The 27,476-nt window shown below is 34.6% G+C and overlaps 1 protein-coding gene across 1 annotated transcript; it reads left to right on the top strand.

Moving 5' to 3' along the window:
* Positions 1-7,259: 7,259 nt before the first annotated feature.
* On the top strand, positions 7,260-26,499 carry LOC145563714 (uncharacterized). The gene is made up of 6 exons (XM_081624148.1): positions 7,260-7,503; positions 8,796-8,928; positions 9,023-9,126; positions 10,026-10,197; positions 10,318-10,458; positions 25,778-26,499. Exons 1-6 carry the CDS (start codon positions 7,454-7,456, stop codon positions 26,168-26,170), a joined length of 993 nt encoding a protein of 330 aa, XP_081480274.1. The 5' UTR covers positions 7,260-7,453; the 3' UTR covers positions 26,171-26,499.
* The last annotated feature ends 977 nt before the right edge of the window (positions 26,500-27,476 follow it).

Genomic DNA, 27,476 nt, shown 5'->3' with positions numbered 1-27,476 from the left:
AGAAAGGAGATAAAGGCTCAAGACCCTAGATAAGCCCCAAGGTGTGCAACCTTGCTTTTGAAATCTTTATATTTTTATGCTTGAGGTTTCCTCACTTTTTAACTCTCTTTTGTTTATATTTTGCTCTCTCTTTTTTTGCTTTATCATTTTTTCAAATTCAAATCTCTTTTTTATAAGCGTGGGCAATCCCGATCATGCGGTCTATCACTCACTTGGCATTCATGTTTCTCAGGCACGGTATCGAGCACTCGATAAGAGACGCAATCTAAGACGTGTTCATATCAAAGACATTGGAACACTTGCCCTTTTGCACACTTTTATATTTTTTGCTTATTTTGAATTTTTTTTAGATCTAGGTAAAATCATTCAATCTTTTGTATTTGCATAAGTTGCACACCATCCCTTCCCAAGGTTAGGTAGATGTGGGTTGAAAAAATAAAGGTCTATCGTTAGACGAGGCTCAAAATGGTTTGTCAAGAAATGATTGTATATTTTAAGGGTGAAAGGTGATATCAAGTGGCTACAAGGGGTGCCTCAAATCATTGGTATACCTTGTGCTTAGTTCGGCATGGATTTTTTTTATTTTTTTTTTAGAATGCGATGCAATGATCATATGCAAGAAAAGAAATGCTCATTTATTAAAAGGGAAAAAAGAAAAATCCTACAAAATAAATCTAAGGAAAATAAAAGGTGCCTATGCTAGACTTATTGGGGGAAAGGAAGAATCGAAGAAATAGAAAAAAGAGTCACGAAATCTTGTCGTTGAAGCTCGCCTCGTGTCTTGTGCTTTATCATCACTCGGTCTTCTTGCCGGCTGGAGGTATGGGAAGCTTGTTATTATCGATCAAATATTAGATGACTTCTTTTAGCTTCCAACAGCTCTCAGTAGTATAACCCCTACCTTGATGGTACTTGCAATGTGCATCTGGGTTCCAACTAGGCAATCTTTTCTCAGGTGCGGGATCTTGAATAGGTCTAATGGGAGTAATGAGTCCCTTGGCATGGAGTCGATCGAAGGCAGTATCATAGCTCATCCCAATAGGAGTGAACTCTTTCCTTAATTGCTTTTTAGATCCTTGGTTATCCATGGCTAAGACTTCATTGAGATCAAAGGTACTAACATTGTTGATAAAGTGGATGTTTTTAGAAGAAGAAGGATTGTCGTTCTTCTTTCCTTTACAGCCACTGTTGTTGCTATTGTTAGTAGCTTTTTGCTTTGCAAGGTCATCTTCGATTTCAATGCCTATGTCATAGACGGCCTTGAAAGTATTCAAATTATGTTGATATTTCAAATGCTTCGAATAATTATCTTGAAGGTTCTTGCTGAACATCCTTACAGACTCCTTTTCAGTAGGGACCTCGACCATATTAGCGGAAGTTTCTCTCCACTTGTTAAAGAAAAAGGTGAACCCTTCATTTTCTTTTTGCTTTAGCATCTCAAGTTGTCTATGGTCTGTTTCAACTTGAATGTTGCACTTATATCTATCAATGAAAGCGTTTATTATTCCATCCCAAGTAGAGGTCTTCTCTTTATCAAGAAAAAAGAACCAATGTTGATAAACGGTTTCTAGAGATAGTGAGAACAAAGAGTGAAAAATATTCCTATCAATCCCCTTAATGTTCATTATAGTTTCAAAAGCCCTTAAGTGAAAGTAAGGATTGTCAGTTGGCTTGAACTTAGGGATGTCATTGGCATTGAACTTCTGCGGAAGTATCTCCCTATCCACCGAGACCCCTTGTGAGCTAATGCCCTGGAACCTATAGTCATTGGAGAGTTTTCTCAAGCTTTCTTGCATGAGCTCCATTTGTTGTTGCTTCACAGGGTCATTAATTTGTAGTGCCATAGCCTTCATCATTTCAGTCATGTTAGCCACGTCCTTCCTAAGTTCGTTGATTCTTCCTGAGACGTCATTTTCTTCTTAGCTTTTCTCTTTTGTCGAATCGGTTTATCAAAAAACAGTACTTGGACAAAAGTGTTATCCTTGATTAAACGTCCTTCTATCCTTGACCAAGTGCTGTGGAAATGAAAATTGGGGGTAAGTTTTTATTTTTGACTCAAGCTCTATTCAACATGAAATAAATGAGAAGAGATCAAAGAATAATGATATGGATGAAAAAATGATGTTGATAGAGAAATATGGGAGAATTAGGAATAGAATAGGCCCCCAACTCAAATGACGGAAAAACGACTCATGCATGAACCTAAAAACATGGTCATGGTGACATATACAAAGTGTTAGTGACATTTTAAGACTTTTGTCATGACCATGTGACTAGAATATGTGACTAGACTCAAACAAAGACTAAGTTAAGACTTCACGTATGTTCACTAAACTGGATAGGATGTAGTATTTTAGTCATACCTTTTGATATGTGAATCCGAATTGGACGAAACCAACGCCAAATGAAAGATAAAACTTGGGGCTACAGATCCATTGGTTGTACGACTCATAATTCATTCTAGAACTCCGGCTATGACCAAAACAATTTGACGTTTGTGCAGTATACGGGAATAAAAATCCGGGTTGACTCAAAGGAACTATGACTCGATATTTAGACATATTTATTAGCTCAAATTAATTAATAAATTAATTAAGCAAAGTCTTTTAGTCCTTTGTTAGTTTATTTAAGCATATTTATAATTACAAGTCAAACCAATGGTTGGTTTAATCACATGTAAGTATGAACAAGCAAATAATGCACAAGTAATCAAATAGTCACAATATGATGCAATGAGTTTGCAACCTAACCATGGCTCTAGTTCTCTAAAGTTCAGGATATGGGTTAGTCAAAGAGAGTCCATGGTTATGAGTCCGGATGCACCGCGCAGAAGCCTTACCTTTGGAAGGGTTGACGCGAGTGGATGGGACCCTGCGAGTTAAACTCGCTTCCACGGTTTGGTGAATTCAACAAACTTGAATGTACCCTTCGTTGCCAGGAGCGTTCGATTGGGTAGATGGAGCGTGAATTTCTATAGGGTTAAGGCCATATGTAGAACACATATGGGTTCAGAAAAAAGGGAAAAACTCAATCAGGAAGTAAAACTGAGCAAACAGTACTAGAACTGGTCGAAATAAGAAGGTAGATTTTTGGCTCGGTATTGGAAGAACTCGGCGCGAGACTACAGTGCCCGTCGCCAGACATTGGCTCTACCGCCAGACGACAATTACTGTCGCTAGGTGACAGAGCCATCGCATGGCGATGGCACTGTTTTCTCAGCGCTAGTTCCTACATGCCTCAGCAGCTTTCTGTTCTTTTATTTTCAAGTTTTTCGTAGCGTTATTTCAATTCTAGTTATGAAAGATATTTCCCTAATTTCCTACGTGTAAAAATCCTTATGTTTTTGACGCATTACGGATGGTCTTTCTAATGCGGACCTTTTTTATGCTTATGCCAATAATGTTAATCAAAATTACGCACATGAAATACTTAGAACTTTTCGAGTCTCATCCACTCATTCTAAATTATTGCCAAAATTAATTTCAGGAATTAAAATAGAAATCCTCCCTAGTGGAGTCGCCAAAAAACTGTAGGGAATATTTCAAGCATTCCACACTTGAGCCCTACTGTGATCATACACTTAAGCATGGTGGCGTCCAAAGGGAAGGAAGCTAGAGTAAAAGAGTTGCCAACAAGTTTTAGGAACTTGTAAACCATTCACAGGGTAAAGGTTACACCCCTTCACGATCCATGAGATCTCTAACTCCATAGTGGTCTGGAACCATGACTGGATATTCGGGGATGAAGGTACAAATCAAACCTAAAAAAGATTGAACCTGCCCTAAAATAGGCTTCTACTTTATTCTTCTCATATTCAGGTGCGCTATCTGACTAACATATAATCAATAGATTAACCCTAAACCTGTTTAATCTATGTTGGTTGAATATTAATGCACAAACAAAACTATTATTGGCGATCACTTGAATTATAATCATATTAGCCTAAACAAGATTATTAATTATCTTCTTAAGCGTGATTACAAATACAAATTCCCTTTAAACATGCAAGAGAGGGCGTGATCAAGCAATAACAACAATAATATATATCAAGCAGCATAAAATAATCATCTTAATAATCTCAATAAAGCATAATAAAACAGTCCTGTCGTCTTGCGCTGAGTCAGAAATAAGACGCGCTTTGCACGCGGAATCCTCTTCTTAATATGATTAAGCAGCAAATTCCGCGTTTATTAAAATCGGGTTTATCATAAAACACTTATTTTATTCCAAATAAAACTCTTTAAAAATTATCAATCCTAATTCCATTAGAATTTAAAAGAATCTTCTAGATATTCCGGAAGTTTAAAATCAATCCTAACAACCTTAGGAATAATAATTAATAGTCCCTCCTCTAGATCATCGGGCCGCATATTCATTTCGAGCCCAATTTAGTATTTAGACCATGACTTCCTCATTATTCATCGGAATTGGGCTTATAATATATCGTTGGAAAGATCTTTTCGAGCCCGATTCAACTACACTATTATTGGACTCTTATCATGGACCAAAATAAATTGGGCTGGCTATTTTCATAAATAGAGTATATAAAAAGAAATATTTTCAAAAATAGAAAGAGAGATATTTTAATAAAAACAACTACATCACTAGACTTTTCACACTTTCACTTCGTTCAATAATCAAGTGACGTGAAAGGTATTCATTAATGGGTTTGGTTTTTGGGGAGACATATTTGGGTGTCTACAACCACCTTTAGAGGTATAATTCGGCTGGCTAGCCAGCCGATCGGCCAAATGAAAGAGACCTAGCTAGTTGCAAAACATGTAAATTGGGGTCATACTAACCCTTAAAGGGAAGGAATTTTCTCGTGCAGCGGTGTGTTAATGGTCGCACGTGGCAGTGGCACTAATGGTCATGGTGTTAATGGTCATAGTGGTGGTGCTAATGGTCTTGCGGTGGTCGCGCGACGGTGGTGACGGAAGTATGATGGTCGCATGATGGTGTTAACGGAAGTACGGTGGTCGTGAGGTGATGCGGTGGTCGTGTTGTGGGTGATGCGTGTGGTTGTGAGGTGGTGACAAAGGTGTAGGTAAAGGAGAGAGAAAGGGGGTAAAGGTAAGAAAATACAAAAATACCCTCATATTAACATTTTTTGTTAATATGGCATATTAACAAGTATTTTCTCTAAATTTATTAGATATCTATACTATATATTAAAAGACGTTCTAAAGAAGTTTAGAACATGTCTAAAAATATGGTTTTTACAAGATTAGAACCCACGACCTCAAGTTTAAACTCCAACGTGTTAGCCATTAAGCTATTATCATATTATATGCCATTTAATAAAAATTAAATATTAATAAAGATTTTTTATCATGGAAATAATGCAGTAACTCTGGGCATCGCCCGAGCCTAACACTAGTTATATATCATATTTGAGAAATTTTGTGTAGAACTACCCTAAAGATAGGCTGATTTGTGAACAACTACCCTTTTTAAAAAATATTGTTTAAAACTACCCATAAGATGACAAATGTTTGTCTAGCACTACCGGCCATAAACGGTTTCCATCCAATTGAGTCTTTTGTGGGGCCCACTCCTACGGTTCCCCACTCAATTACCTCCTCCTTCAATACTTTCCCTCTAAACTCATCCAAAAATCTAAATTCTACACAATTTATCAGTAAATTAGAAAATGTTTTAAGCTATTGTTTCAATTCTTGGTATATTTAATTGGTTTATGATTCTTAATTTACTTCAATTAATATAATTAGGGATTTAATTTATGATTTAGGGCTTCAATTCAGTTTGGGGATTTTAATTTCTAGGGTTTATGGCTTGAATTGAATTAGGGGTTTTGCTTATTTTGTCAATTAAAAATTTAAGGTTCTTATTTGAGCAATAAGAAATTAGGATTTTCCACATGTTCAACAATTTATAATTTAAAGGCCACGAATTTCACATTAATTACTACATTCGTTCATCCTTGTTTTTGTTCAGTATTTTTCAGCATTTACTTTGCCCTTTCCTTTAACCATTGATAGTTTCACCCTTTGACATGTAATTACCCAAAGCAGCTAGAAGATGAAGTGGAAAGAGAGAGACAACAAAGAAAAGGGTTATATATATGCCTTGTTAATTTTCCAAAAAGGGGATGAAGTTGGAGATTTACTTAGGTTAGTTTAAGATGGTGAATGGTGGAAGGTAAAAGAAGAGGAGTGAAAATAGAGGGAAAATATAAGGAAGAGAGAGATAGTTGAGGAGGGGAGTTGTTTGGGTGGGAATCCGTAGAAGTGGGCCCCACAAACGGTTTAATTGGACGGAAATTGTTAATGGGTAGTGTTAGACCCTCTCCCATGGTAAGACTCAAGTGAGTATTTTTAGGAGAGAGAGAGTGTTTTTTGCAATGTATACCAATAAGTTGGTATTTAAACTTAGCAACTCTAAAAGAAATTTGCTAAGTTTAGATACTCAAATTTGAGTTTCATTTGACAAAAAGTGTGGGTCCCTTGTTAATATTATAATATATTTTGTAATTTATTTAAGTTTTACCTTATTTTTTGTTTATTATTTAATCTTATAATATTAGATATTAAAAAAGAAATGGATTTGGTGGGCCATAAATTAAAAGTAACATTTATATATTTTTAGAGAGTTTCACCATTGGAAAATTAGACTGAGTTGCTAAATTGAGAAGTGGGTATGATATTACCATTGGAGGTAAAAAATAACTCATTTTATATTAAAATATTAAAATTTGAGTCTCACCATTAAAGATGGTCTTAGACAAACTTTTACGATTTTACTAGTAGTTTTAAACAATATTTTTGAAAACGACTTAATATTCCCAAAATAGTCTATCTTTAAGGTAATTCTATACAAAATTTCTATTATATTGTGGGTTGGATTGAATTAAACCAAAATGGAATAAACACCCTTCTTTTACTCTTTAAGTAGTGTGTGGCCCGGGCGATTCCCCGCATTGCTAGTTTGTATTTGTTTAATTTGCTAATTAAATTCGACTGTTTAGATAGTAAGACTTATTGGTTTCGAGTTTAAGTCTTGGTATAAACATTTTTTATTTGTCAAACTCAATCATTACATAAATGAAACAAATAGTATAATAAGACACAAATTAACTTATGTAAGTTAACTATAATTTTGTTGGATAAGAAGACACATTTAATAAATGACTAAGATGGTAAGATTTTTAACTTAACACTTGTTAGTGACATGTCATATTTATAATGACATGTGGCGCATATTATTGACACGTGGAACTTAAAAAAGGTGATACTAAGTATAGATTCTTTTGTTAATTAGGAGTTGGTACTCCGACTCCGGCCCAATCCCTCGGCATTGAATCGGTGATTATTGCTAGTCACCTCTTCAATCAAACTCAACTGATCGACGCACAAATTTTGAGATAAATTTAACAAAAATCAAAACTTTCCTAAATTTCCAAAGGGCTTGTACTATTTCTGATTTCGATTCAATGTCAGTCTTGAATCAGCTCTTCAATCGGGGTGTTCTGGGCACTAGGTGGTAAGTTGATTAATCACCCTTCTTTTATTCACCAAATCATGCTTTTGTATTTCAATTGTTGGTAGATTATAAAATTTTGATCTTATAATAATTTTTTATTAGTTCTTATTGATTTGGGTTTTACTTCAAAATTTGATATTTGAATTGGTTCATTGCGGGTATGAATTCTTTGATTTCTGTATAATTGTCTTAAACTGTACTGTGGTTACTGCTGTTGCTACTAATTAGAAGATTGGATTACTTATTCATGGAAGATCGCGGTTTTGTAATTTTCAGTTTAATAATGTAATCATATTTTGATGAAGTAAATGATTATTATGAAAATGGACATACTGTTTTTAGGAGGACATTTTTGATATTAATGACTCGTAAAGCTGTCTTTGGTATGATCACTGAAGTTGCACTTGACAAATGTGGGCATTTGCCTTTCAATTGGGTATAGATGGACGAATATTTCCAGCACAAGGCGACGTTTCATTATCCCTTTAAAAACCGTAGATAAGGGTCCTCAGAAACATTGGTTCTATGCGAATGGAAATTGTAATGACTATATTTTGCTATGATGTGATGGTATGTGATAACAATGTCTTTTGAAAATATATAGATGTTGTGTGTCTTGATTGGAGTAGGAGAAAGTGCAGTTAAGGTGACTGTGATTTCTGAAGTGACTTTTGTTTCCACCATCACTTTGAGTAGCAAATTGCTGGTTCAAATTCTGGTCACACTATTAGGAGAACAGTTATTTCCATTCATTGGGAGAAGTTTCTAAGATGCTTTTACTATAATGAGTTATGTGAAGGATAGAGCAAGGAAGACACTAGGATAAAAAAAACCAGATTATGTTATTTTAAAGTGATCTAAGTAGAATTTAGTTATGATATCAAGATTACTAATTTTCTCTCCTTTCGTTGCTTTCATTTATATTTCCTTCCTCTTTTCACTTGCAACTTACCACATGGTCTCGTTATTTAATGAAGAGAATCGAGAGGATAAATGGACATATTAATTGAACTAATTTAAACCTTAATGACCTGATCCTTTCTAATCGGTAGTGTCTAGTGTGGTTTTAAAATAATATGTCCGTTTACCCCCTCCAATATCTTCCTTAAATTGCGTGCACATGGGGGTGTGCTATGCATTAAAAAATGGAAGTGTTTGGATTTGTGGAAGTATTTTCTGCCATCCTGTCAATATAATAGACTTTATAATTGTATAATTGCACTTTGTTTAACTGAGTGTTTTTTAGTTTTATAAATGTTTGATCAATGACTATGCTGATATCTATGTTGTAGCAAAACATGCTTAAATTTGGCAATCTCCCGTATCAAATTGCTGCAAAATAGAAGAGATGCCCAACTCAAGCAGATGCGCAAGGAGATAGCCCAGTTTTTGCTGACTGGCCAAGAGGCCATTGCCAGAATCCGGGTAATTGCTCCTGGCTTGTAGTATCCTATTCTTCCTAGATTAATGCAAACTATTTGAGATATAATAGTCTCAATGAAATCCTTTCTTTCCTAAGGTGGAGCATGTTATACGAGAACAAAACATATGGGAGGCATATGAGATTTTGGAAATGTTCTGTGAATTTGTTCTTGCACGTGTGCCCGTTCTTGAAAGTCAGAGGTAATTCACCTAAATTATCCAGTCAATTTATTTTATTTATTTATTTTTATTTTTTGTGCTCGATGGATAGTTTTTGGATTAACAAACGAAAATAGGCTCTATCTTATCAATTGTTTCTTGACTGTTCTCAAAGGATTCTTGTCTATACATCACTGTACTTGCAGTTAAGATCTATCATAATGCTAAACAACTATTTTTGCCGTGACCTTCTCTTTCTAACTTTTGTCGCTCACCCCCTAACACGTCGCTGTCTCATTTGTGCTATCGGCAACTCTAGGGAAGTAAAAATAGGAGAGCACTCATGCTACCTATGTCGTTCTTTCTTTAATAAGTTAAATTCCCACCCTTAGGACATTGGAAAACACCGGCTGAGTTGTTCCAACCAGAAATTCGAGGTTTGTTAATAAATGATTGTCCAATAATGAGAAGGAGTACTCATCTTTCTTCTAAACAAAATCTATCAAACTCATAATTCATTAGATACTTTCTATATATGAATTTCAACTAAGTATTGTAAATACATTGCTCTCGGTTGTTCATTTAGTCGATAATCAGTCATTATTGAATTTGATTAATCCTATTTGTGTCATTAAAGTGGAAATTCGAATTAAGAATTTTCTTTCTTCATCATCAATTGAATCACTCAGTCTCAATGCATTTCTTTAGAGAAAGATTCCTTGTTCTCCTCTTTTCTGAGGTATCTAACATTACATCAATGAAGATCTGTGTGTATCTTTTATTCCTGGAAGAGCATCATTGAGAAAACTCTACATTTTCTTTTTATGTCCTTCTGATCCTTACATTAACTTATCTCATTTATAGAAAGAAAGATTTGTGTAGCATAAATTATTTCCTATAAGAGTATTAGAAGTACTTATAATTGCAAATATGGGTTGTAGGCAATGTCCTTCAGAGTTGCAGGAGGCTATAGCAAGCATAATTTTTGCAGCTCCCAGGTGCTCCGATTTGCCGGACCTCCTGCAAGTTAAAAACTTGTTAACCTCAAAATATGGAACGGAATTTATTTCAGCTGTCTCTGAACTTCGGCCTGATACTAGTGTTAACCGTACAGTTGAGAAATTCTTGTCTTTGCGATACAGTTTTTCTTGATAGTTATGTGGCAGATGTTCCAATGTTCCTGTTCTAGAACTTATGTTTCATCTTTGGATTTTTTTGGCCTTTCCATTGTAGATAATTGAGAAACTTTCTGTTAATGCTCCATCTGCACAATTAAAACTCAAGCTGCTGAAGGAAATTGCAAAAGAGTTTAATGTCAACTGGGACTCTTCAGAAACTGAAGCAGAATTCCAGAAGAAACATGACGATCTCCTGGTGTGTTTTCTTTCCTTTCTTGTCGTTTCTTCTGCACTATAGCTTTATTGCACTTCTTGCTTATCATCTATTGGCTCTATGCCTAAATGATGCAATTTTATGAGAAAATCTAGTATTTTGAGAGGGGACTTGGGCTTAGGCATTGGATAAAGTGGACTTGCTATTGTTTCTGATGTTTCTGTTTGGAACTCCCTCCTTAGGGCTACGTGAGTTACTGTTTGTTGCTTAATTAGTGCATCAAACCAGATCTAATTGTAATAGAAAGGTGACAATAGCCTTGAACCCTTTTTAATACCCTATAAATATTGCTTTCTTGGCTCTTTTATCAAGCTTGCTATCCTTGACATGATAATAAGTTAGCACCTAAAGGCTTTAAGGTGCGTCTGCATGTTCCCTTGACCACATCAATAAGGTGTGTCTCCATCTAAATAAGAATATGGGAATTGACTAAATAAGAATGTGGGGATTGATCCGCTATAATACAAGTTGTAGCAATTGACTATACCCACCATTCAATTAGAGCACACACACCTTGCCTTCTCAAGTAATGTATGATTCAGTCTTTTTGCCACTAAATTTTATTGAGATGTGTTTCTGATTGTTCATTGTCTCACTAATGCCTTTCTTATCACAAAATTATTTGAAAGCTCCCTAGGTGTATTTTGTGCTATTATCAAATTGTACAAGTTTTATCTTTTGACTTGTAGTGCTCTCAACCATGCTCTCTATTGCTTAAAAGAATTGAATACCTTGGTCTTATGTTTAAGAAAATAAATCCTTGCACACCTATAATAATTGTCAACAAAAGTAACAAAATACCTTGAACTACCCTTAGGAGCAAATTTTGCCTAACCCCAACATTCGAATACACACACTAATGTTTCTCTTTTTTTGTGCTTGTAGAAGATTTCACCCTGTGATATCGTGGCTTCTTCATGTTCTTTAACAAACCATGACCACTAAGGAATGATAAAATCTTTTCTCGCATATGCCTAAAGGTGCATGTGCTATATCTTTTATGTTTGGTCTTTATTTCCACCGATTCCAACAGCTAAATCACATGTAATAGTGTCCCCAAAAGAGGATAAAGATTACCATGATGAATCTTTTTCATCACTATCTTTATAACACCTTTTGCTAAGACTATTTTGCATCCATTTTTCTCTAATAAGTTGATAAATATGATTTTTCTTGCAATGTCTCTTACATCCTTTAACATTATTATTGTTACATCATGTATCTTCCCTTAGATGGTACCTAATAATCCTATTGTCTTATAAGCATATCATTTCCCATTAGACAGTGCCACCATCTAAACTTTTGTAAGTTATAAAGCATTTCCTATTTGGGCATATATGGTGTGATGTTCCAAATTGCAATGCCTTCCTCCATCTTGCATGTGTACAATTTGAAATTTATTTAGATTCGATTTATTTGAGTTTTCGTCAAGAAATTGGACTCTAATTTTGCCACATAGAAGCCGTTGCTTCTTCGTTAAACAAGAAAGAAATTTCCCTTCAAGGCATAAGATTGTGGACACTCTTGAAGATGTTGTTCTTCCTAATACTCCTCCTTCATATCCTTGGGTTTTTGTTCCCTTCTACCTAATGCATTATGCATCTTTTGTGAAATAAGCATATTGTCTTACTACCTTTGTGTTACTTTTTAGTTGTAACATATACTAAATATGAAAGCTACAAGCCTTTTTAAGTAAATTTTTTTAAATGAAATTACCGACATACCTTTACTTAATCTTTCCCAAATTCAATTAATGCATTAAATTACAAGTTATTATATTATTAACTAAGGGAAAATCGCTAGTGTTGGTTTGAACATGTAAGACGTAGACCCGAGGGTGCACCGGTTCGACGAGTGGAAGAGTGGGACCATGTAGGGGTTAAATGAGGGAGAGAGACCGAAATGACATGGTCGAAAGTAATTAGGAAAGATATGAAGTATATGGATTTGCATGAAGATGAAGCATTGGATCGCAAGGGATAGATGAGGAAGATTTTTGTTGATGAATATACTGAATAATCAAATTTGGTTCATGTATCGACCCCACTTATGGGATTAAGGTTTTGATTGATTGAATCATTATTTTACTTCTCATCACGATTTCGTCTCCCTTTCTTCATCTTCTCTGACCACCACCAATCTTCTCTTACCACCACCACACTTTAACCACCACTAATCTCCTCTCTCTTTCTTCACTGATATAGATTTTTGTTTATTTTTCAGGGTTGTATTTTTTTTTTCGTGGATGGGGGTGGAATTTGTGATGGTGAATTTTTCTACGTGATTGTGAGGTGTTTCGAGGAGGGTTGATTTGGTTTCGGGTTGTTAGGAAGGTGTTGGTGGGGTTTCGAATAGTTGGTGGTGGTGAGCTGGTGGGATAGGAGGGTGGTCAGGTAATAATTGGTGGTGTGGTGGTGGTGACTCTGGTGAGCTGGTGGGATAAGGGGGGGAATTGGGTAGTTGGTGGAATAACTCGATGTGAAGATAACCTTCTTAAATGGTGATTTGGATGTGGGAATCTATATGTATAAACATGAGGGATTTACGATTGAGGGTAAAGAGAATCAGGTTTGTCGCTTGAGGAAATCACTTTATGGATTGAAGCAATCTCCTTGACAATGGTACAAGTGATTTGATTCTTGTATGTTAAAATAAGGATTTTCTAGAAGTTAGTACGATTATTGTGTAAACATTCGCGAACTGTGTGGGGGTGATTATATTTATTTCTTATTGTATGTGGACGAAATGCTTATTGCTTCTAAGAGCAAGGTGGAGATAAATAGGTTAAAAAGTCAACTTGGTGATGAATTCAAAACTAAAGACTTGGTTTTGTAAAGAAAATACTTGGTATGGAGATTAGAAGAGAGATCAAATCACAGTTTAGGCTCTCTAGTAAACAATCTCCCACTATAGAGAAAGATAAGGCATACATGGATAATGTACCTTATGCTGGTGTTGGTAGTTTAATGTAAGCTGTGGTGTGTACACGTCCCGCCACAAGCAGTGAGTGTTATCAGTACGTTCATGGCGAACCTAGGTAAAGCACATTGGAAAGCATTGAAATGGATTTTACAGTACATAAAAGGTACCATTGACAGTTTGACACATGTTTATGCTTTAGCGGAGATACATGTTAAATAAGTGGCTTTGTTGACTTGGACTATGCTGGTGATTTATATTGAAGATCTTCTACTAGTTATGTGTTTAAAATAAATGGTACTCTACTTAGTTACGATCAATGTTACGGGCTATAGTGGCTCTATTTACGAAGAAAGCCGAGTATATGGCTATGGCAGAAGGAGTTAAGGAAGCGTTGTGATTGTGGGGACTTATAGATGATTTAGGGTTGAAACAAGATAGTGTGAATCTAAATTGTGATAGCTAAAGTGCTATTCACTTGGCAAAGAACTAGGTTCATCATGCTTGTACCAAACATATATATGTAAGGTATCATTTTGTATGAAATTTCATAGAGAAAGGAAGTATTTTTCTTGTGAAAGTGCATACAAATGAGAACTCGCAGACATGTTAACAAAAGTTGTGTCAGGAAGCAAGTTCCAACATTGTTTGGAATTGCTTAACATTGTCTAATGTTAGGTATTAACATAGTAAAATAATTGGAACTACGATTGGTTTGATTTAGGCCAAGGGTACGTACGTAGTCATTATCAAAATGGTGCAACCGGATACTGATATCTAAAATTCGTTCGTCCAAAATTTGAATGTTTTTCAAATTATTATAAACGAGGTGGAGAATTTTGGGAGTATATGACTATATGGCTATAATAAACCATATAATTTGTTTCTCTAAAAATTGAGAGAGATTTTCTAGGAGAGGAAAATGGGTATGATATCAAAATGGAACGAGTACATTTTGCAAACATGTTACGTTGTTTGTTTAGTTAAATAGTTTCAGTCATTCTTGTTATTATATATAATGCTTAGGTTGTAATGTTAATTACTCCAACATTATTCACGTCATAAAAAGTTTAGTTTAAGAAAGTTTACTTTCTTACATTTATTATTTCCTTCATAGTGGTTGTTTTTTATCCCAAAATATATTATTTATGAGGTATTGTTTTCATATTATCTAGTACGAGTAGAAGCCATATTTCCGCTGCGATAACACTAAACAAATTATTAGAGCTCGCAACAGAAACGCGACTTCTACAAGATAATATGTATTGATACCTAACAAATAATATAATATTTAGAATTAAACGTACAATTACTATGAAGGAAATAAATATATTATATTTGAAAACAAATTTTTCTTAAATTATATCCAACCATTAATGTGAATTTATGAATTGATTGCAAATTTTACCATAAGGCATTTATATAATTAATTACATGCTAAATTAGGAACAATAAATATTTACCCCTAATCTAAAACCAATTGGAAAAATTGCCTTGGATAATCTGAACTTTGCCTCATCCGCCCAAAATAATCCCACCTTTCGTTTTTTTTAAGGCCAATCCGCTTTCGATGGTCTCAAGTGACTTGTAACCGGTTGAGTATGTAATTTTTTTTTATTAAGTTTAATTTACACGTGTCACGGTGTCACCACATGATTGGTTAAAAAATAAGTTTTAATTTTAAATTTGTTTTAAGAAATGATGATTAGTAATCAACAATAATTAACTATTTTTAACTTTTTTCTCAAAAAAAATAACTAAAAATTAATACTAGACCCCAGCCACCTCCTCGCCCTTACCATCGGCCCAGACGAGGCCTAGAACCACATGACCAAACCCAGGTCCTCCTACCCGTTCCGTCGCCACTATATCAACAGAAATCAAGGTGTGGGAAGGGGAAATGGGCCAAAATTGAGGTGTGAGAAGGGGATGGGGGCCGAAATCGGGGCATGGGGAAAGGAGGGGGGTCGGTCGCGGCGTCAGGGATTGGGGGTCTTGATGGCCGGAGCCGCGGGGAGGTAACTTGTTGGTGGGGTGGTGTTGTAAATATTAATTTTTTATTTTTATTTTCTTTGAAAAAATTTAACTTTTTTTAAAAATTTATTATTATTTTTTTTTTCACCAATCATAGGCCGTCACGTGTCATGTAACTTGTTACGGTTGGGACCATTTTGATCTGATTGACATTAAAGGTCAGATTATTATAAAATAATCGAAATGCGGGATTATTGTGGGTGTGTGAGGCAAAGGTCAGATTATTCTAGGCACTTTTTCCAAACCAATTATGTGCATTGTTTCATTCACAAATGTTTCCTACATTTGCTGCTTTCAAAATAGAATGATGGCAAATACCATTTTCACAATTTTCTCCTTTTCTCACATTTTGTAAAACCTTTTATAATTTTTTTGATTGTCCTTGTACAATGTTTCACAAAACAATCCATCTTCACAAGGTCTCTCTTTTGTCTACACACTCCAAATCTTACTTTTACATGCTTCCTCCTGTATAATTTTGCTGCATCGCTTGCATGTGCCACACATGTGTCACTTGACATACCAAATGCAGCTTTACATAAACCCTATGATAATCGCTTCTTGTGATGATCCCTGGTGCTCGTGATTCCTCATCATCTCTTGTGTTTGCCACATTGATACAGGGAACGCGGGACGTTGAGGCGAATCGCGATCTGAGTCGTTCGTACCGAATCGCAGAACGAACGCGACCCAAATCGCTAGGGTTCGCGACTCAGTTCGTAGTCGAAGCGTTCCCCTTTTCTTCTTCAGCAAGGTCGAATTTCTGAGTCAATAGCGGCAAAAATTGAAGGTTTACAGTGTTTGATAATGGCGAGTTCGCGAGGTTGAAGATGATACAACTGTTGAAGATGATAAAGTGAAAAAGAAAAAGTTGAGGGGGCATTACGCATAAGACAAAACTTCTTTTTGAACTTCTTACTATATTGGGGCCCTCAATATAGGAAATAGGAATATATATTCATATAAAGTTATTATTTACACCTTTTTTTTAGTTTACTAAGTATTTTACTATGTCATTTTTTTTGTGCTAAACTTTACTAATGTCATTAGTCTCTAAGTCTCCTAATTACACTAGCTTATTGGGAACTTGAAGTCTTGAAAACTGAAAAGGACAACTTGCAAGTGATTAAATTTTTAACTATTTTTACGGGACTTTGGCAGCAAAGATGCTAAGTTTATATGAGATTATGAGTTACCAAGTGATTAGTCTAACAAATAATATAATAATTACAAAATATAATTATATAAACTACGAATAATGGATAAAAAATAATACTAATTTAATTTAATGATTACATATACATAGCAATTTGAACAAATGATCAAAAATAATATGATCGTATTATAGAGGGCTAAGAGACAAGAATTCCACTTAACCCCGACTATGATTGACCGGTCAAAAAAAATTTCATAATATAACACGTAAATTAGAGTGTACATACTATGATTGCGTTTACGTTTAATGACCATAATTTGAATAATAACAGGATCATGCTATAGATCGATCAAAAAGAATTAGATCGTATATACTATGATACATTTTATAAATTGTACGTAATACGATCATGGTACGAATGATCAATCAAAAAGGGATTGGATGATATATACGTTATATCATAATATGACTAATTGATCAACTTAACTAGGATATGATCCTACACTATGTTACCTTATATAATTGTACGTAATAGGATATCATGGTAAGAATGATCGATTAAAAAGGATTAGATAAATTGGATCACATATAGGTTATATCATACTATGACTAATTGATCAACTAGGATATGATCCTACACTATGTTACCTTATATAATTGTACGTAATAGGATATCATGGTAAGAATGATCGATTAAAAAGGATTAGATAAATTGGATCACATATAGGTTATATCATACTATGACTAATTGATCAACTAGGATATGATCCTACACTATGATACCTTATATAGTTGTACGTAATAGGATCATGGTAAGAATGATCGATCAAAAAGGATTAGATAAATTGGATCACATATACATTATATCATACTATGACTAATTGATCAACTAGGATATGATCCTACACTATGATACCTTATATAGTTGTACGTAATAGGATCATGGTAAGAATGATCGATAAAAAGCAATAGATAAATTGGATCACATATACGTTATATCATACTATGACTAATTGATCAACTAGGATATGATCCTACACTATGATACCTTATATAGTTGTACGTAATAGGATCATGGTAAGAATGATCGATAAAAAGCAATAGATAAATTGGATCACATATACGTTATATCATACTATGACTAATTGATCAACTAGGATATGATCCTACACTATGATACCTTATATAGTTGTACGTGTGGTAAGAATGATCGATAAAAAAAGATTAGATAAATTGGATCACATATAGGTTATATCATACTATGACTAATCGATCAACTAGGATATGATCCTACACTATGATACCTTATATTATTGTACGTAATAAGATCATGGTAAGAATAATCGATAAAATAAGGATTAGATTATATACATTATATATTATACGTAATTGGTTTGCTCGTTCCAATTTGCGGTTTGATTATAATTTATACGATCATACATAATATGTACCGGAGACAGTAGATCGATTGCAAACATGATCATACGACACATAAATTGGATTGTCCATTTTTTGATAAAAATATCAAAAAATGTGAATGATACACGTCATACACCTATAATACTAGTGGGAAAAAACAAAAAGGAAATAAGAAGAAATAGGAAGAGTCATATTCAATTAATGAATTCATTCTGATCTTCTTTCCCAAAGGCCAAAGCATTCTTTTCATTTATTGTAGAGCTTGAAGTTCAAACGACATCCAAACTCCATCTTCCCAAATTCTCCAATTCTATAAATTCAATGTCTATTTTAGTATACAAAACACATCTCCATTCCTACGGTTCCAACCAATCATTATTATCAAAAAAAATTAGGTACAAAAAATGGCATTTGGCAAAAATAGATCCAAACAAAGAGTTTCCATTGAAACTTCACAAAGAAATCAACCACCAAATCAACCTTCACCTGAAGAGTACAATGATTTGGAAACTGAAATTCCTCAAAGGGAAGAGGTGTTAGATACAGAAGATCAACTAAATCAACGAGTTTCTTCCGAGATTCAACAAAAACCTCTATTAGCTGAAATTACACCAATTCAGGGAGAGAAAGGGAAAAATGCTGGAGGAACGAAAAGGTGGTCTTGCAATCATTGGTTAAAACATACAGCATCAATTTTGGTAGCAAGTGACCCAAAAATACCTTCCTTAGCTTGGAATTTAGCCAACTGTTCACGGAGTAGTCTTTTTTCTTCTGCACTCTCCCCTATTTTATCAAATGCCTTTAAAACACCATTAACAACTTCTCTGTCAAAATTTGGTGCTCTCCTAGCCTCCCCTCCCGGAGCCGGAGTTTCCAAGTACTTTGCATCATAAAAAAAAGGGTTTAGTGCAAATCCTAAGCAATGCATGGGAATGTTCATTTTTTCCCATCTTGATAACAAGATCTCACTCATTTTGTCACCGTCATCTTTATGCTTGTTTTCTTTCATTACATCTCCTATCTTCCCAATCATACAATCCATCTTTTCATAAACCTCACCCATCTTTTGCCCTTCACCATCAGCAAATTTAATCATCAAATAAATTGGCTTTGTGATTGCCAAAATATTATCAACTTCCTCCCAAAAACCTTCATTACTAATAGTGGCAGCAACTTCTTTCCCTAACTCTCTTGTTTTTTCATCCCCCGAAGTAATCCAATCTTTCCAAGCCCGCATGACTATAGTAGTTGCTAATGATTCTCTACATTGTGATAGTCTTTTCAACAACAAATAATGAGAAGCAAACCTAGTTTTTGCTACTTTCAGTAATTCCAGTCCAGATTGTGATTTAAAAATGGCATGAGCATGAGTATGATTTAAAAAATACTTCACAATATTTTTCCCTTTAACATAAGTTTCACCAACCCATGGAAAAGCAGTAGCAATGTCTTTAAAAATAAGATTGAGTGTATGCACCACACAAGGGGACCAAAAAATGTGCTTATGTACCTTCTCGATTTCTTTTCCAGCAGCTTTGCAATTGGCTGCATTGTCAGTGATAACTTGCAAGACATTTGACGTCCCAACTTCTTCAATTGCAGTAAGTAGATAGTCAGCTATGGCCTTTCCTGTTTTTTCCACCCCCGTGAAGTCGTCCGCGTATAGAAACATAGAACCACGACTATTGGATGCAACCACGTTAATAAGTGGTTCACGCTTCACATTTGTCCATCCATCTGAAACGATTGAAGTTCCTTGTGTAGCCCAAGTGTCTTTAACTGGAGCTAATTCCTTCTCCACATCCCGCTTGACTTCATCAAGTAAGGATGTTCTAGCTCTATCAGGCGATAGAGGCTTGTAGTCCTTGGGAGCATGAGTCAAGGCTTTTGTCATATAAGAAAATTCTGGACTTCTTAGTACATTGAATGGAATTCCATTAGCACAAAGAAAACGAACTATTGCTTTGTCAACCTCATTACGTTCAACCATACCAAACGCATCTTCTATGGGAGTTTTATTAGTTCCCGGAACTTTATTTTTTATAATAGATTTAGATAATGATGGGGAGATACCTGTCAACTCAGCCTCCTCAAGTTTCTTTCTTATGCTTTGAAGTAGTACTCTATTTGATAGCATCACAGTACATCGACCAATCTCTGGTTTTTTCCCAACTTGAGCACCAAAAAAATGTTGATGTACTCTTGTGTATGAGCTGCTGTATGTTTTCTTGCAATGGTTGCAAGACCACCTTTTCGTTCCTCCAGCATTTTTCCCTTTCTCTCCCTGAATTGGTGTAATTTCAGCTAATAGAGGTTTTTGTTGAATCTCGGAAGAAACTCGCTGATTTGGTTGATCTTCTGTATCTAACACCTCTTCCCTTTGAGGAATTTCAGTTTCCAAATCATTGTACTCTTCAGGTGAAGGTTGATTTGGTGGTTGATTTCTTTGTGAAGTTTCAATGGAAACTCTTTGTTTGGATCTATTTTTGCCAAATGCCATTTTTTGTACCTAATTTTTTTTGATAATAATGATTGGTTGGAACCGTAGGAATGGAGATGTGTTTTGTATACTAAAATAGACATTGAATTTATAGAATTGGAGAATTTGGGAAGATGGAGTTTGGATGTCGTTTGAACTTCAAGCTCTACAATAAATGAAAAGAATGCTTTGGCCTTTGGGAAAGAAGATCAGAATGAATTCATTAATTGAATATGACTCTTCCTATTTCTTCTTATTTCCTTTTTGTTTTTTCCCACTAGTATTATAGGTGTATGACGTGTATCATTCACATTTTTTGATATTTTTATCAAAAAATGGACAATCCAATTTATGTGTCGTATGATCATGTTTGCAATCGATCTACTATCTCCGGTACATATTATGTATGATCGTATAAATTATAATCAAACCGCAAATTGGAACGAGCAAACCAATTACGTATAATATATAATGTATATAATATAATCCTTATTTTATCGATTATTCTTACCATGATCTTATTACGTACAATAATATAAGGTATCATAGTGTAGGATCATATCCTAGTTGATCGATTAGTCATAGTATGATATAACCTATATGTGATCCAATTTATCTAATCCTTTTTGATCGATCATTCTTACCACAAGTACAACTATATAAGGTATCATAGTGTAGGATCATATCCTAGTTGATCAATTAGTCATAGTATGATATAACGTATATGTAATCAAATTTATCTAATCCTTTTTTATCGATCATTCTTACCATGATCCTATTACGTACAACTATATAAGGTATCATAGTGTAGGATCATATCCTAGTTGATCAATTAGTCATAGTATGATATAACGTATATGTGATCCAATTTATCTATTGCTTTTTATCGATCATTCTTACCATGATCCTATTACGTACAACTATATAAGGTATCATAGTGTAGGATCATATCCTAGTTGATCAATTAGTCATAGTATGATATAACGTATATGTGATCCAATTTATCTATTGCTTTTTATCGATCATTCTTACCATGATCCTATTACGTACAACTATATAAGGTATCATAGTGTAGGATCATATCCTAGTTGATCAATTAGTCATAGTATGATATAATGTATATGTGATCCAATTTATCTAATCCTTTTTGATCGATCATTCTTACCATGATCCTATTACGTACAACTATATAAGGTATCATAGTGTAGGATCATATCCTAGTTGATCAATTAGTCATAGTATGATATAACCTATATGTGATCCAATTTATCTAATCCTTTTTAATCGATCATTCTTACCATGATATCCTATTACGTACAATTATATAAGGTAACATAGTGTAGGATCATATCCTAGTTGATCAATTAGTCATAGTATGATATAACCTATATGTGATCCAATTTATCTAATCCTTTTTAATCGATCATTCTTACCATGATATCCTATTACGTACAATTATATAAGGTAACATAGTGTAGGATCATATCCTAGTTGATCAATTAGTCATAGTATGATATAACCTATATGTGATCCAATTTATCTAATCCTTTTTAATCGATCATTCTTACCATGATATCCTATTACGTACAATTATATAAGGTAACATAGTGTAGGATCATATCCTAGTTAAGTTGATCAATTAGTCATATTATGATATAACGTATATATCATCCAATCCCTTTTTGATTGATCATTCGTACCATGATCGTATTACGTACAATTTATAAAATGTATCATAGTATATACGATCTAATTCTTTTTGATCGATCTATAGCATGATCCTGTTATTATTCAAATTATGGTCATTAAACGTAAACGCAATCATAGTATGTACACTCTAATTTACGTGTTATATTATGAAATTTTTTTTGACCGGTCAATCATAGTCGGGGTTAAGTGGAATTCTTGTCTCTTAGCCCTCTATAATACGATCATATTATTTTTGATCATTTGTTCAAATTGCTATGTATATGTAATCATTAAATTAAATTAGTATTATTTTTTATCCATTATTCGTAGTTTATATAATTATATTTTGTAATTATTATATTATTTGTTAGACTAATCACTTGGTAACTCATAATCTCATATAAACTTAGCATCTTTGCTGCCAAAGTCCCGTAAAAATAGTTAAAAATTTAATCACTTGCAAGTTGTCCTTTTCAGTTTTCAAGACTTCAAGTTCCCAATAAGCTAGTGTAATTAGGAGACTTAGAGACTAATGACATTAGTAAAGTTTAGCACAAAAAAAATGACATAGTAAAATACTTAGTAAACTAAAAAAAAAGGTGTAAATAATAACTTTATATGAATATATATTCCTATTTCCTGTATTGAGGGCCCCAATATAGTAAGAAGTTCAAAAAGAAGTTTTGTCTCATGCGTAATGCCCCCTCAACTTTTTCTTTTTCACTTTATCATCTTCAACAGTTGTATCATCTTCAACCTCGCGAACTCGCCATTATCAAACACTGTAAACCTTCAATTTTTGCCGCTATTGACTCAGAAATTCGACCTTGCTGAAGAAGAAAAGGGGAACGCTTCGACTACGAACTGAGTCGCGAACCCTAGCGATTTGGGTCGCGTTCGTTCCGCGATTCGGTACGAACGACTCAGATCGCGATTCGCCTCAACGTCCCGCGTTCCCTGTATCACTGGTTGTAACAATGTCTCCTATTTCTTGGTGGTCCACTTATGGATCAGAGGCACCCGAATTAGCTGAAATTGCCATTAAAGTTTTGTCACAGCCCATTAGTAGTTCTTCTGCAGAGAGGGTGTGGAGCACATACTCATTTATTCACAATGCCAAACGAAACCGACTAAATTCTGTTAGAGCTGACAAGTTGGTTTTTATTCACTGTAATATAAGGCTAATTTCTCGTTTTACAAGCTACTACAAAGAAGGTCCTTATAGAAAATGGGACATTAATCCAGAGACTTCAATTCTAGAAAGTTCAACACTTGGACTTGAGGAAATGAGGTGGAGAGAAGACTTAGATGAACAACCTAATAACACACCAGTGACATTTGCTTGTAAAAGGCAGCGATATGCAGATTGATAACTTCTAAAGTTTGGGGCTGATTTTGCTTTGATGATATGTGTTGGATTGTTTATTGTAATAGGAAGTTATTGAACCTTTTTTGCTTGGGTTTGTTATTTGTTTTAAGTTTTGAACTTTTGATCATGTACTCATGTTTGATGGCTTGATGCATATGAAATATGAATGTTTTTTGGATGAAATGAAAATCAATGTTTTAAGTTCAAATTAATTTTTAGTTTTTTTTTTTTAGATTATTATTTATAGATATATATATATATATATATTAAGCTACACCCAACGTTCCCGATTCACTCAATGTAGCGTTTCCCGTTTCCGTTTCCGTCCCGCGTTTCGTATCGAATTTCGTTCCTTGTATCATTGGTTTGCCATGATAGAATTGCTCTTTGCTTATGACCACCAACACTGCATATTCTTTCATTCTACAAGAGCCACATCCTTGAAACTCAATGATCATTAATTCAATCTCCATCTTCCCTCTGATGACCTTACATAATGAACTTTTGCGTTTTCCCCATCATTATGCCCATAAGAATCAGTTGCAAGAGCACTAATAATTAGTTCCTGCTCTCTTATTGACTAGGGGTGAGCATAGCAGGATACCCTGCTACAATTTCTGGAATCGGAATCGAAACTTGTTGCAATAGGTTCCACAAAATGAGAACAGGAACCGGATGTTGTTGAACCAGGTACCTAGAAAATGAGAACGTTTCGGTTTCCGATTTATGGTACCCTATCTATTAGTATTTTTCGTACTTTTTTGCAAAATTATTTCAAAAAAATTGGAGGGTCATAAATTTACAACTCTTACAACTTGCAAATGCTACAAACCAAATATAGTTGTTTAGCAAATTTTAGCAAATTTAATACTTTTTTTGTATGACCATTATTTTTATTTACTAGTTTTAAAAATTGGGCTTAAATTGATGAAAGATTTTGGTTCAAGTGATACTTTTATATAGGGTGCTCCGGAACTTGTTGCAACCCGGAAACTAAACCACTTGTACAGGCGTACAGCAGTTCCTAACAGGCTAATGTTGGCTATTGTTGTCTGTTATTCTTCTAGCTCTGAAGTGCGGCTGCATGTTTAAAGATTGATCTTCTACTCTTCTGCCGTTACACAATTAATCTATCTGTTTCAATACAAAACAAAATCAAGCTTTATAACCAGTAGTCGGGGTGCTTATGACCTGCATCTTATTCTTCATCTAGGACCTCCTTTAAAATATACAAACACAAACATGGTTTAAGAAAGCTCCATTTACTTCCATTCTTACTTCATCTTCTGGAGAAATGCTCCCTTCTTGCCATCATCAAACTCCCAAAGAAACCTTATTCCCCCCTAAGGTGCTTCAGAGCATGAAGGTGATGAGACCTTGAGAGAAGAGAGTCAAATCCATGAGCTCTTTATTGCTTCGGTTACTTGGTTCAGTTTGTTGTAAGAATCAACAATACTGAACCTTAAAAGGCAAGGAAATCAAGTTATTATGGAATGACTCGAATATTTCATCTTCTCCTTATAGCATTCAGCTCTTTTGAAATATACTCTCTGAGTTTTTTTAGGCAATGAACTTGTTTTGGCCATTGTCAATGCAAACAAGAAAAAGAACAGCCTCCTGTATTATTTTTCTTGTCAACTGTTTTGAATTTGTGGATATTGTCATATTGATGGTACAGAAGCATTGATGCCTTGATGGTGCTATGAAAGACCCATCCATCAATTATATGCTTCTCTTACTGTAAAGGAAAAAGTATGGTCTCTTTTATGATCTGATACTTTCTTACAAGTAACATTTATTAATGAGGCGCTTAGGGAGGTGAGTTGGTGATTAGAGCAGCATCACCTGTAGGTGGAGTATCCTTTGCCCTCTGACCCTTTTCTTCTGTTTGTCGGCCACCCTCTTCCCCACTTCCCCAAATAAAATTGTTTTTTTTGGGGGGTTTGGGGGGGGGGGGGGGGGGGGGAGGTGGGGTGGTGGTGGGTTGACAAAAAAAGGAGCAAGTTGATTGTCAAGTTCTCTCCTTTGTCGATGCACTTGTAATCACTGAACCAGCAACCAACATGATATGTTAGTTGTGTGAACACTAATAACTTAATAAGTACTATATGACAATCTTTTTGTCCTGTATTATCTTGCACACTTATTTTCTATCGGTTGTCCAAAGTTGAACGCACTCATTACCTCTTTAAGTAAACTTTCTGTTATGATTTTTAATTTCTATCTTACTACACAGGATGGTCGGAGGACAATACCTGTAGATCCTTCACTTTCTGCACCTCCTGTCAAGACGCTGCATCGTAATTCTTCGCCTTCTAATGAAGCACAGCCTGTTACGTCTCCAGTTTCAACTGTCAAACCAAGTATACGAGCTCCCCAAACGTCTAGTCATAATGGCAACCGGGTTGTTTTGAACTCCAACGGGACAAAAGCATCAAACCAAAATAGCACAGGGGAAAGTTCTGTTAGTGACAGTAATAAGGATACAGGATTAAATTCTTCTGACATCTTAGAGAAAGCCAGAGTAGCCATTACCTCAGCAGATCGTGCTTCAGCTGCAGCCAGAGCAGCTGCACAATTGGTGAATGTTAATTTTGGATCATTGAAGGTAGAAGAAGGGAAATCTTGAATGAGTGTATATAATTATATCGAGCTCTATTTTTGTGTCTTGTTGCAACTAGCGAGCCACTCTCTAGAGCTGCACATGTGAATGGTCTGTCTTTTCTGGTGTGAAGGTTGCTGTCTGATTTATTCTCTTTTGCATGGTTGCTCAAGGCTTATGTATTTAGTTGCAAATCTCTAGTTCATGAATATTGACTCGTTGGATTTGCAGGAGAAATTTGTGTGCAGTTAATTGTAGTTGTAATTGAAAGTTCTCATAGTTTAATATCAGCGAGCTTGCTTCTTCAGTGCAGGACAATGTAGATATCATATGTATTTCATTCTTTAATAAGCATCCTTAAATTTTACATAACAAACAAGCTTGGTAGAGAACTCACTTTATAACTTTGAGGTCGTAAGTTTGGGCTCTACTATCTACATTTACAATTACAAATAAGTTCAAAAAATAATAAAAACAAAATAAGTTCGAGAAATACAAATAAAATATGTTTAGACAAAATAAAATTAAGCTAATATAAAAATAAGTTAAAACAAAATAATTTAGATAAAATTAAATGAACCAAAAGAGCCTTAGTAAAGTGCATGGACATTATGCAATTTAGGGAGCGGAACTGGATTTGAAGCCCAAAATTCCATGAAAATGCAACTGCAAGAGTTTGTATCGACTTAGGGCTTGTTCCTATTTACTGAACCGAGTTGAACTGAACTGATTGGAGCTGAACTGAATAGAGTTGAAATGAATATTTTATGGGAGAAGGAAATTAGAAGCTGAACTGAAATTAAGCTGAAGTGAACAGACCCTTAAACTAGTTTCTTTTTTCTTTATGAGGAGCTTTTTTGTACCTTACAAGCATGCTTATGCTCTGAATCAGTTAGTTTAACCTTCTAAGTTTAGCTAAGTTAGATAAGATAGATATAGAGTTGGTTAGTTAAGATAGTGTAGGGAGCAATTTTTTTTTTTTTTTTTTTTTTTTTTTTTTTTTTTTTTTTTTTTTTTTTTTGAGAAAGGTTTATTGCTTATAATAAATTCATATTATTTCAATGCTCTATTCTCTCCCGCTAATCTTCATTAATTTAGATTCAAGAACTTATGATAACTTTAAAAATGATAAGTTTAGGATAAGTCCATACAACATAGAATAGGATAAGGGAATCAAGGAAATTTCAGGTAAAATAACCTCTACATTAGTAAGATATTGTCCTAAAGCAATGACTTTGTGGAAAAGTGATCACAACATCTTTCATCAATAGAAATGAATACGAAAACACCTACTAAACTCCACTTGAATAGTTCTTTTTTTGAATCAGTCAAC

Source organism: Chenopodium album, chromosome 10 (genome assembly GCF_948465745.1).
Source record: "Chenopodium album chromosome 10, dcCheAlbu1.1, whole genome shotgun sequence".
In the NCBI taxonomy this organism is placed as follows: domain Eukaryota; kingdom Viridiplantae; phylum Streptophyta; class Magnoliopsida; order Caryophyllales; family Amaranthaceae; genus Chenopodium; species Chenopodium album.
The sequence above is the reverse complement of the archived record's forward strand: the minus strand, read 5'-3'. Positions and strand labels throughout refer to the sequence as shown.

What these genes read in the sequence shown, in the direction of transcription:
- LOC145563714 (XM_081624148.1), top strand. Translation starts at nt 7,454, where the DNA reads ATGTCAGTCTTGAATCAGCTCTTCAATCGGGGTGTTCTGGGCACTAGG. An exon ending in AGGCCATTGCCAGAATCCGG is followed by an intron (nt 8,929 to 9,022) that starts GTAATTGCTCCT and finishes TTCTTTCCTAAG; the next exon opens with GTGGAGCATGTTATACGAGA. An exon ending in AGAAACATGACGATCTCCTG is followed by an intron (nt 10,459 to 25,777) that starts GTGTGTTTTCTT and finishes CTTACTACACAG; the next exon opens with GATGGTCGGAGGACAATACC.